The sequence below is a fragment of the Mobula hypostoma genome, chromosome 21 (assembly GCF_963921235.1).
Source record: "Mobula hypostoma chromosome 21, sMobHyp1.1, whole genome shotgun sequence".
Classification (NCBI taxonomy): domain Eukaryota; kingdom Metazoa; phylum Chordata; class Chondrichthyes; order Myliobatiformes; family Myliobatidae; genus Mobula; species Mobula hypostoma.
This window is the reverse complement of record NC_086117.1, coordinates 5,588,828-5,601,019: the sequence shown is the minus strand read 5'-3', so window position 1 is coordinate 5,601,019 and position 12,192 is coordinate 5,588,828. Positions and strand designations below refer to the sequence as shown.

The following is a 12,192-nucleotide window of genomic DNA, read 5'->3' as shown; positions in this document are numbered from 1 at the left end:
CGACGACACTGGTGCCAAGCTGTATGGGTCCTAATGCCCTTCCCTTGGACAACATTGGTGTCTTGCAGCATGGGCAACTGCTGGTCTTCCACACAACCTTGCCCAGGTCTGCGCCCTGGAGAGTGAAGACTTTCCAGGTGCAGATCCATGGTCTCGCAAGACTAACGGATGCCTTAATAATCAGTCAATCATGTGGCAGCAATTCAATGCATGAAAGCATGCAGACCCGGTCAAGAGGTTCAGTTGTTGTTCAGACCAAGCATCAGAATGGGGAAAGAAATATGATTTAAATGACTTTGACCATGGAATGATTGTTGGTGTCACACAGGGTGGTCTGCGTATTTCAGAAACTGCTTATCTCCTGGGATTTTCTAGAATTCACAAAAAACAAAAAACATCCAGTGAGTGGCAGTTCTGTGGGTGAAAACACTTTGTTAATGAGAGAGGTCAGAGGAGAATGGTCAAACTGGTTCAAGCTGACAGGAAGGTGACAGTAACTCAAATAACCACACGTTACAACAGTGGTGTGCAGAAGACTATCTCTAAATGCACAGCACGATGAACTTCGAAGTGGATGGGCCACAGAAACAGAAGAACATACCACGTTCCACTTCTGTGGCCACTTTATTAGGTACAGTACAGGAAAAGGACCTCTGGCCCTCGATGTTGTGTCAAATCAATGAAGCAAACGGTTTAATTACAATACTGCCTGCACGTGGTCCCTGTCTGTCCACTCTCTGAACATTCATATGCCTATGTGAGAGCCTCTTGAACGTCTCCATCACATCTGCCTCCACCACCCCCCCAGGCAGTGCACTACAGGCACCCAGCACTCTGTGTAAAAAAACTTTCCTTTGACTTTTCTCCCTCTCACCTTAAAATCCATACCTTCCAGTACTAAACACTTCACCCCGGGAAAAAGTGCTGTCCCCCCTGTCTACGTCTCTCATAATTTTGTAGTATAAAGTTAACAATAAATCTGCTGGTATTGGCATTTTCACTGATTTCAGGACCCACTTCACTTTCTTCAGATTCAAATTTATTTGTCACATGTATATTGAAATACACAGTGAAATGTACCATTTGTGTTAACACACACAAGGAGCCTTGGAAATGGGCAAGAATTTTACTTGACTTCCACTGAAGAATTTAAGCCATAAACCCATTGACATACAGAGTTTTTTGGTTATACGTACTCTAAATATGTGTTCCTCTGTGCAAAGGAATTCCGAATAGACTCATCATCCTTAGGTGCCGTGTCGTATGACGAGGGCGATCGTGGTCCTTGACCATGATTGTTCTTGGCAAATTTTTCATAGAAGTCATTTGCCATTGCCTTCTTCTGGGCAGTGTCTTGACAAGGTGGGTGACCCCAGCCATGATCAATACTCTTCCGAGATTGTCTGCCTGGCATCAGCAGTCAAATAACCAGGACTTGCGATGTGCACCAGCTGCTCATACGACCGTCCACCACCTGCTCCCACAGACTCACGGGGGGGTGGGGGGCTAAATAGTCACTACACCTTGACCTGTATCTCCATTGGACTAAAATGTTTAATTTATTTACTTTGATACTCTGCCTGCTACAGAGGGGCATCAGAGCCCGTGCATGAATGCAGCGTGCATTCGAACGGTGAGTGATTGCCTTAGTCACTTTTCTAGTGATCACAAGACCCTGATGGACATTGGTAACGTTGAGTACTGTAAGTCCAGTCCACTGTTTTATTGGCGAGACTGATTGTGGGGAGGCTGCATGACTTCAGTCATAACAAGGACCAAGACTCAAGCCTGGGTATCACCTGTTGCAGTGGTCCAGGAGAGAGGCATTGGAGTCTGTGCTAGAGCGAGTGTGGCGTGGCGTCCAGGCTGGTGTCAGTGCTGCCCTCCTGTGTTCGCTCGGCGGAAGACGAGGCCTCAAGCCGTGGTGCTGCTGTTGACAGCAGTCCAGAAGAGAGGCATTGGAGGTGCCCCTCCAAGTGTTCACTCAGTGAATAAAAGCTGTATTGTGTTCGACCGTAGACTGCTGCACCATTTATGGACTCAGGGACTTGGGACTATTTTTTTTTGGTATAACCTTATTTTACTGCCGTCTTATATATGCTATGTGTGCCTTGTGCTGTGTATGACTGTTGGTATTGTGGTTTTCACCTTGGCCCCAGAGTAACACTGTTTTGTTTGGCTGTATTCATGGGTGTTCATATATGGTAGAATGACAATTAAACTTTACTTAGAGATACAACACAGAGCAAGCCCTTCTGGCCCAATGAGACACACTACCCAGCAACCCACCGATTAAACCCTAACCTAATTACAGGACAATTTACAATAATTAATTATCCTACTACCAGTACGTCTTTGGACTCTGCGAGGAAACCAGAGCACCTGGAGGAAACCCACACACTCACAAGAAAAATGTACAACCTTTCTTACAGAGGATGCCAAAATTAAACTCCAAACACCAATGCCCCTAGCTGTAACATATCACACTAACTGCTACACTACCGTGCTGTCCCTATTCTATCATTTAATATAAATAATATAATATATAAATTTCTATAATGTATTTTGCTCAGCCCTTTCAATTGATGAAAATTTGCTCGACATATTGATTTTCTCAGGAAGGGAGCTCTTTTGTAAATCGAAATCTGGGAGGATAATGGTCTATCTCCACTACACAATGTAGATAGGGATGAAACTCTAGGCTTGATATCTTTTGGGAAAGGCTCTCTGTTTTCTCACAGGACATTACTGATGTATAACCAGGTGAGAGCTGGTTACTGAATCCTTGCAGGCTGCAGTTCACTATAGATTGAAGATGATGTTGACAGCTGCTTAATTTTATCATCCGTGCAAAGTCACTTTTCAACTGTTCAGTGCTATGCCTCTACACACAGATTTTTTTGCAGCTAACCCCCGGTGAAAAATTCCAAATCAAGAGTCTAAAACAATAACAGTCAAAGCTTAAGGAATAACATAAAAGGTGTTGGAAGAACTCAGTGGGCCAGCCAGCATCTAAGATCAGGCTTAAGAGGTATTTCTTTGCAACATCATAAGACATAGGAGCAGAATAAGGCCAATTGGCCTATTGTGTCTGCTCCATCATTCAATTCTGGCTGATTTATTTTCTCTCCCAACCACATCCTCCTGCCTTCTTCACATAACCTTTGACACCCTTACTAATTGACAACCTATCAACCTCCGCTTTAAGTATGTCCAATGACTTGGCCTCCACGGCCATCTGTGGCAATGAATTCCACAGACTCACTACCCTCCATTTAAAGAAATTCCTCCTCATCTCTGTTCTAAAGGGACACCCTTCCCACAACTGAACACACGTACAAGGAGTGCTGCCAGATGAAAGCAGTATCCATCACCAAGGACCCCCACCATCCAGGCCGTGCTTTCTTCTTGCTACTACCATTGGGCAGGAAGTACAGGAGCCTTATGTCCCACACCACCAGATTCAGGAACAGTTTTGGGTAATTTGTCTTCCTTGGCACATTGTTTTTTTGTCAGTCTTTATGTATTATCATCATTACTGTTATGTGCTGTGTTGTACCGTGATTGTTCTTGGCAAAACTTTCTACAGAAATGGGTTGCCACCGTCTTCCTCTGGGCAGTGTCTTTACAAGATGGGTGGCCATCTGCTCCCATGGATTCATGTGGCCCTGATTGGGGGGATAAACAGGTGCTGCACCTTGTCCAAGGGTGACCTGCAGGATAGCGGAGGGAATGGGCGCCTTAGACCTCCATTGGTAGAGATGTATCTCCACCCTGTCACCTCAGTTTATATATAGTTTTTATTTTCCTGTAAAATGTCTACAAGAAAATGAATCTCAAGGTGACATATCCATGCTCTGATAAAACTTTACTTTGACTATATTCTATAAGGTCAGTTACTGAAAACTTGAGAGATACGAAAACCAATTTCCCCCGGGATCAATAAAGTATGACTATGACTATAACTATGCAGATGCTGGGATCTGGAGCGATGCAGAAAGCCCTGGAGGAACTCAGTGGGTCAGGCAGCACCTGCAGATGGAAGTGGACAGTCAGCATTTCAGGCAATGCGTAATGTTGGCAGTTCCTGTCCATCCATCTCTGGGAACTGGACCCAGAGTGGTTGGCATCCACGTAAGGAGGCATAGGGCAGCTTTCCAGTCGTCATAAAGGATCTCAGCATGAAACATCATTTCCCTCCATAGATGCTGCCTGACTTGCTGAGTTCCTCCAGTGTGATGAACAAAGAGTGGAAGTGTTCAACAGGAGAGTAGAAATGCTTGGCATGATTTACCTGTAAGTCCGGGTGCACAATGACATTCAAATCCATCGGTTCGATCTTCACACGTGCCTCCATTCATACAAGGATCTGACTCACATTCGTCAATGTTAACCGAACAATTTTCTCCTTGGAAAAAAAAAAATTCAAAAATTTAGTTGCACAGAACAATCCTAACAATGCAAAAGTTGAATTGTTATTGCAATTTCAAGCTTCAATATTTTCCTCCCTTGTTCCAAAAGTGAACAAGTTAGGGTTAAGTAAGTGCTCTGTTGGCGCCAGAAGCATGTTGACACTTGTAACCGCCTGCAGTACGTTAAGCGGGCGCCATGGTAGAGTAGTGGGTAGCACGACAATATTACTGCTCCAGAACTGCGTGTTCAGAGTTTAACTCCAATGCGGTCTGTAGGGAGTTTATACATACTCCTCATGAACCGTGAGGGTTTTCTCCAGGTACTTGGGTTTTCTTCCACATCCCATAAACGTATTGGTTAGTAGATCAATAGTTTGTTGTAAATTGTCCTGTGATTAGGCTAGGGTTAGAGTTCTGGGCAGCGCAGCTCGCTGGGCCTGTTAAATGCTGTATCTTGAAATAAATAGATATAATAAACAGATACATCAATAACCATAAGACATAGGAGCCAATTGGCCCATCAAGTCTCCCCTGCCAGTCTATCATAGCTGATTTCTAATCCCTCTCAACCCCATTTTTCTGCCTTCTCCCCTCAGCCTGTGCTGGTTGTTGACGCAAATGACGCATTTCACTGTATGTTTCGATGTACATGTGATAAATAAAACTAAGGCCAATACTAATACATTAATAGAGATTTGTTGAACCATTTCAGGCATAAAGGAGGTGAGAAAAGGGCAGTTAACCCTGCTTATACTAGAGTGAACAGAATCACTCTCTCGTCTTTGATCCTCGGTATAAAATCAATCCTTTTGGTACCTTCTAACCTAGGAAAATCAGATCGGGCTCTTGGAGGGAGTTGTTGATTATGAATTTTAATTGAAAATTCTGACCCTTCAGTAATTAAGCCTCCATTAAATAATAAAGCCACTGTGGAGAAGGACGGTAAAAAAGTGCTTTAAAAATAAAGATTCAGTACCTGAATCAGAGTCAGGTTTATGGCATGAAATATGTTGTTTTGTGTCACAGTACATCACAATACATAATAAAAACTATGCATCACAATAAGAAATACATTTTAAAAATTAATTAAACAAGTCTTTCAAAAAGAGAGCAAAAAAAAGAAAAAAATACAGAGGAAGTGTTCATGGGTTCATTGTCCAGTCAGAAATCTGACAGCAGAGGCAAAAGGCTACTCCTAAGGCACTGAGCGTGTACCTCCTCCTTGATGATCACAATGAGAAGAGGGCATACCCTGGGAGATGGATGCCACCTTTCTGAGGCATCATCCTAGGTATTTCTGCTTTTGAAAGATGTCCAATGATCTACCAGGGGAGAAAAGTCCATTGGCTCACACATCGTTGAATGTGTCTCGACAGCAGAGGGGAATGATAGTCAGCGGCAGGCTTGATATAGCAGAGGTGTCATTTTCCTTCCTTACATCGAGCTTGGTGTCAATGCTGATGTGTTCTGCTGGTGACAGCAGAGGACATGGCCCTGATCACCCTCCGCTGCTTCATTAAGATCTGGCAGGAACCGGGATCTAAGAGCCCAACTCTGAAATATGACAATTTATGCTTCAAAATCTACATTTCCAGACAGATATACAATAAACATTTGCTTCTTTTTTTTTCCGAAACCTGCCTTCTTAAACCTCATTATTTTAGAAAAATTACCCAGATCTGAACCCTTCTTATCTCCAGGAACTAGTTGTTAGCATAATTGGGACAGAATTGTGAATATAAAATTGGCAATAGGACAGAAGGCAGAGACAAAAACTGCATCATGCTCTCCCTCTGACATGCAGATCTATTGAAGTCAATGGCAATACATTTCACAGGGAGAATGCAACTCACTTCCACTGCTGCACAGAGTGCTAAATACAACCAAACAAGGAGAGATTCCCCAGGATTTTGGATTTCTTTTTTTTTACAGGAAGAGAGAGATCTGGGCTGTTTGTGTACAAGTCCTTGAAGTCCAGGCTCAAGGACAGTTTCTGCCGGTAAATGGCCAGTAACATCATGAAGGATCCCACCCACCCTGCTCATGGGCTATTTGTCCACTCTCATCAGGATGAAGGCTACATAGCATCCACGCCAAGACCACCAGACTTAAAAACAGTTATATTTCCCAAACAGTAATGTTGATCAACACATCCACCCACTAACCCACCTCCCCAATCACCAATACTTCTTCATTTCCTGTCAATCACCTTATGTACAGACGCTCCTGTACCTAGTGTCACTTTATGGACATACAATCAATCTAACAGTATGTAGATACACTACCTTACGTATTTATATTCATTGTGTGTTATATTACTATTTTTATTGGGTTCTTTATCTTCTTGAGTATTTTCCTGTGTTCCGTCAGATCTGCAGTACAATTATTTCATTCTCCTTTACACTAAACAATCCTGAATCTTGAATGAGCAGACTCTAGCACAATAAGATGACTCTTGACCTCACAATCTACCTCTTATTGATCTTGCACTTCATTGTTTACCTGCACAAAACTTTTTTGGTAGCTGTTACACTTTATCCTGCATTCTGTTACTGTTTTACCTTCTTCTAGCTCAGTGCACTGTGTAATGATCTGATCTGCACGAACAGTAAGCAAGACAGGCTTTTCACTGTATCTTGCTACATGTGACAATGAGTTGTGTATTGAATTTTGTAAAAATATTAGATGAACATCTAAACAATTCCAAGTGACACTTTAACCCTTTGTGAGCTCACAGCATGTAAGGTGTCCATACAAGTTAAACACTGTAGATTTGTTCAATGTTTGCTAATAGCAGCTGGACTCTTTTTGGCCTCAGGCACCAGTGGCATGAGAACAAAAGACCAAAGAGTTTACTTGTCTCTGCATGTCTTGCTAGGTTTGTGGATTGAACCCCTATTTACTGAGGTAACTTACTGAAGTTTTTGGGACTTCACCTAGCGTGAGTAATGACAATCAAACAGTGCCTAGGACAGACCCAGGGTGATTTCACGAGTCGGAATTCAGAGATCCCCCAACTGCAGCGACAATCAAGTCCCCTGACGACAGCAACGAGAGACTAAGAATGGTGAGCCCTGAAATCTTTGTGACTTACCAGGTGGTATTTAGAAAGGTTTATTTGTGCTTTCTGTTTTATGATGATAAATTAGGATTAAATTACTTTGTTGTGCTTGTACACTTTTTACCACATCTCCTGGACACTCAAATTGTTGGGCCTTTTGGGTCTGATCAACCTAGCCAATAATAGATAATAATAAACCAAAATGTAAAAAAATAACTAAAAAGCCTTAATACTCTTTGAGCAACATATATCAAAGTTGCTGGTGAACGCAGCAGGCCAAGCAGCATCTGTAGGAAGAGGTGCAGTTGACGTTTCAGGCCGAGACCCTTCGTCCCTTAAGACTCTTTGACAAGGATACTGAGAAGGGAATGGTTTTATAGATGGACCCATATGATGTAATACAAACCCATTAGCAAAGAATGTGGACAACTACAGAAGTTTTTAATACAGAATTATGCGGGATATATGGGTCATCATCATCATTATGTGCTGTGTTGTATTGATGTAGGGAATCATGCTCTTTTCATGACCATGATTGTTCTTGTCAAATGTTTCTACAGAAGTGGTTTCCCATTCCCTGCTTCTGGGCAGTGTCTTTATAAGACAAGCGGCACTAGCCATTATCAATACTCTTCAGAGATTGTCTGCCTGGCGACAGTGGTCACATAATCAGGACTTGTGATCTGCACCAGCTGCTCATACAACCGTCCACCATCCGCTCCCATCACTTCATATGACCCTGATTGGGGGGCTAAGCAGGTGCTACACCCTGCCCAAGGGTGACCTGCAGACTAGCAGAGGGAAGGAGTGCCTTACACCTCCTTTGATAGAGACGTATCTTCACTCCGTCACCCATGTACCTATCCAAGTCTTCTTAAATGACACAATGGTATCTGCTTCAACCTCTTTCTCCGGCAGCTCGTTCTGTATGTTCACCACCCTGTGTCTGAAAATGTTGCCCCTCAGATCCCTTTAAATACCCCCCCACCCCCGCCACTATGCCCCCTAGTTTTGGACATAACCTGAGGAAAAGACTGCACTATCCACGATATTGAAGCCTCTCATATTGGGCATATACACTCCATTGAGTGTAAATGGCAAATAAAGTTGATCCTTGATAAAGAAATCTGAATTTGAATCTGACTCTGAGTGCTTCCAGCATTCTCTACATTTGTTGTCTCACATACTTCTCCAGCCTCTCCTCGGATGAAGAGGTTTCCTGGTGATGGCCTCACCTCACCAGTCCCATTCTCCAATGGGACCAAGATCAGACTAGCCAGGATCTCAGTGAATGAGGAGCAGGCTCTTGTGACCAACTATGTCTGCTCATTCCACTGCTATTGTAGAGCACTGAGCTTTGAACCTTGAACCTTTCTTCAGACTGCCAGGCAACCTCATTTCCAAAATGGTAAATCATGTGCTTTTGATCTTTGCTGAATCTGAATTTAAAAGGTTAAGTTTTTTACTGACCTGTGAAACCACGCTGACAGAGGCAAACATAGCCAGATGCATTGGTATAACTGAAAGTAGACCTGAACTGCGGGAGATTGCCGTAATACACTTGATTGGAGCGTTGCAAACAAGAGCCGTTATTCATACAAGGATGCATTACGCATTCATTGATGTCAATTTCACAGTGTTGTCCAGTGTAACCTGATACGGAGAGTACAAAATGCAGGTATTAGATACGTAATAATTCTTAGAGTTCATTACTTATAGTGCCTCAAAAAGGATGCATTTATCATTAACGATCCTCACCATCCGGGGAGTGCCCTCTTCTCATTACTACCTTCAGCGAGGAGATACAGGAGTCTGAAGACCCACTCTCAGTAATTCAGGTGCAAAAACTGCTGAGGGTTTAGACTCAGCCAGCCCTTTCACAGACAACCCTCCTCACAATCGAGGCCACCTTCGAAAGGCAGCACCTCAAGAAGGCTTCATGAATCATTAAGGACCCTCATTATCTGTGACGTGCTTTCTGCTGATCAGGAAGGAGGTACAGGAACCTGAAGAACCACACTCAACGTTTTAGGGACAGCTTCTTCCTCTGTACTGTAAGATTTGTGTATGGTACATGAACCCATAAACAGTACCTCGCTGTTCCTCTTTCACACCTTCATTTATTTTCGTAAATTGTAGTATATTTGTATGTATTGCTCTGCACCACTGCCACAAAACAAGAAGTTACATCAATGATTATAAACCTGTTCCGAATTCTGACAATTATAACACTACATCAATTATTGCTGCCAAATTTTGTTGGTTTCCAGTGACATGGTGTCCTATTGTGTTCTTTCTTGTAAGAAATTGTGTATGATATCTGCTTTTCTTGTGAAGGGTCTCTGCCCGAAACGTCGACTGAACTCTTTTCCACAGATGCTGCCTGGCCTGCTGAGTTCCTCCAGCATTTTGTGTGCGTTGCCTGGATTTCCAGCGCCTGCAGATTTTCTCTTGTTTGCTTTTCTTGTGAATGTGGTTTACCTGATGCTCTGTACCTGTGATTCTGCTGCAGGTAAGTTTTTCATTGCACCTGTGCATATCTGAACTTGTGCAGATAACAATAAACTCGAAAAGACAAATTTCAAAGTTGTATATGAATACATGAACCTTTGACTTCAAGTTTTTGCATTTTTCTTGACATTTCCATTCATATTGTTTGTCGGTCTTTGTCTGTTTATGTATAGTTTTTCATGAAAGTTCCATTGTAAAAGATTAAAGAATATATGTATCAAATGTACATCAAAACATAGTGAAATCATGGATAACTTCAATCACCTGATCTCTGAAGTGACTCCACAAACTGTGGACTCACTTTCAGGGACACTAAAACTCATGTGCTCAGTATTATTTTTCACTTACTTATTTGCTCTTTACTTGCACAGTTGGACCAGCACAACACTTTTGGCCCCAACATGGCATGCCGACAACTCACTAACTGTAACTTGTATGTCATTGGACTGTGGGGGTGGGGGGGGGAGCCGATGCAGTCACGGGGAGAATGTACAAACTCCTTGCAGACAGGGGCAGGAATTGAACCCAGATCGCAGATCATAGAACATAGAACATAGAATAGTACAGCACATTACAGGCCCTTCGGCTCCCAATGTTGTGCTGACCCTCAAACCCTACCTCCCATATAACCCCCCACCTTAAATTCCTCAATATACCTGTCTAGTAGTCTCTTAAATTTCACTAGTGTATCTGCCTCCACCACTGACTCAGGCAGTGTATTCCACACACCAACCACTCTCTGAATAAAAAACCTTCCTCTAATATCCCCCTTGAACTTCCCACCCCTTACCTTAAAGCCATGTCTCCTTGTATTGAGCAGTGGTGCCCTGGGGAAGAGGTGCTGGCTATCCACTCTATCTATTCCTCTTAATATCTTGTACACCTCTAACATGTCTCCTCTTATCCTCCTTCTCTCCAAAGAGTAAAGCCCTAGCTCCCTTAATCTCTGATCATAATGCATACTCTCTAAACCAGGCAGCATCCTGGTAAATCTCCTCTGTACCCTTTCCAATGCTTCCACATCCTTCCTATAGTGAGGCGACCAGAACTGGACACAGTACTCCAAGTGTGCCCTAACCAGAGTTTTATAGAGCTGCATCATTACATCGCAACTCTTAAACCCTATCCCTCAACTATATCATTAATCATTGACACTATAAAAGTGTTGCAGCTAACTGCTACACTACTATGCCTCCCTACTGTATCTCCTTGTTTCCTGTAAGTGCCTGCACTAAAAGGATTCTCAAGGTAGTATAACACACAACATACAGTATATGCACTTTGATAATAAATTTACTTTGAATTTTGATATTTTGGTAAAACAGAACAAGGAACAATTCCAGGTAAACAGTAGCATTTTGTACTATTCTTGACTGGAACAAACCTTTGGGTTAGAGGCACAGAGAGTCTGCATCTGGGTTCCAGACACCCAACTATGTTCACCCCTGGATATAAACAAGCTCCCATAAAGTTATTAATACCAAAATTTCAACATGCATACATAGGTTTGTTCCTGAAAATGACAGAATTCTCTGCTGTTCTCTCATCCTACCATCCAGATCATGTTCTCTTCTCACTGCTGCCATCAGGAAGGAGGTACAGGAGCCTCAGGACCCACACCACCAGATCAGTCATAGTCATAATCATACTTTATTGATCCCGGGGGAAATTGGTTTTCATTATAGTTGCACCATAAATAATTAAAGAGTAATAAAACCATAAATAGTTAAATAGTAATATGTAAATTATGCCAGGAAATAAGTCCAGGACCAGCCTATCGGCTCAGGGTGTCTGACCCTCCAAGGGAGGAGTTGTAAAGTTTGATGGCCACAGGCAGTAATGACTTCCTATGACGCTCTGTGTTGCATCTCGGTGGAATGAGTCTCTGGCTGAATGTACTCCTGTGCCCAACCAGTACATTATGTAGTGGATGGGAGACATTGTCCAAGATGGCATGCAACTTAGACAGCATCCTCTTTTCAGACACCACCGTAACAGAGTCCAGTTCCATCCCCACAACATCACTGGCCTTACGAATGAGTTTGTTGATTCTGTTGGTGTCTGCTACCCTCAGCCTGCTGCCCCAGCACACAACAGCAAACATGATCACACTGGCCACCACAGACTCATAGAACATCCTCAGCATCGTCCGGCAGATGTTAAAGGATCTCAGTCTCCTCAGGAAACAGAGACGGCTCTGACCCTTCT

At 42.9% G+C, this 12,192-nt stretch overlaps 1 protein-coding gene across 2 annotated transcripts in view; it reads right to left on the bottom strand.

Annotated features, from left to right (window-relative positions):
- The window catches only part of LOC134359756 (protein crumbs homolog 2-like), a 165,200-nt gene that overhangs the window by 50,399 nt on the left and 102,609 nt on the right, over positions 1 to 12,192 (bottom strand). For both annotated transcript variants that reach the window (XM_063073350.1, XM_063073351.1), the window contains exons 5-6: positions 8,944 to 9,126; positions 4,295 to 4,408 (exon numbers count right to left, since the gene is read on the bottom strand). In XM_063073350.1, coding sequence (XP_062929420.1) covers positions 4,295 to 4,408; positions 8,944 to 9,126 — 297 coding nt within the window. The remainder of the gene's footprint in view (positions 1 to 4,294; positions 4,409 to 8,943; positions 9,127 to 12,192) is intronic.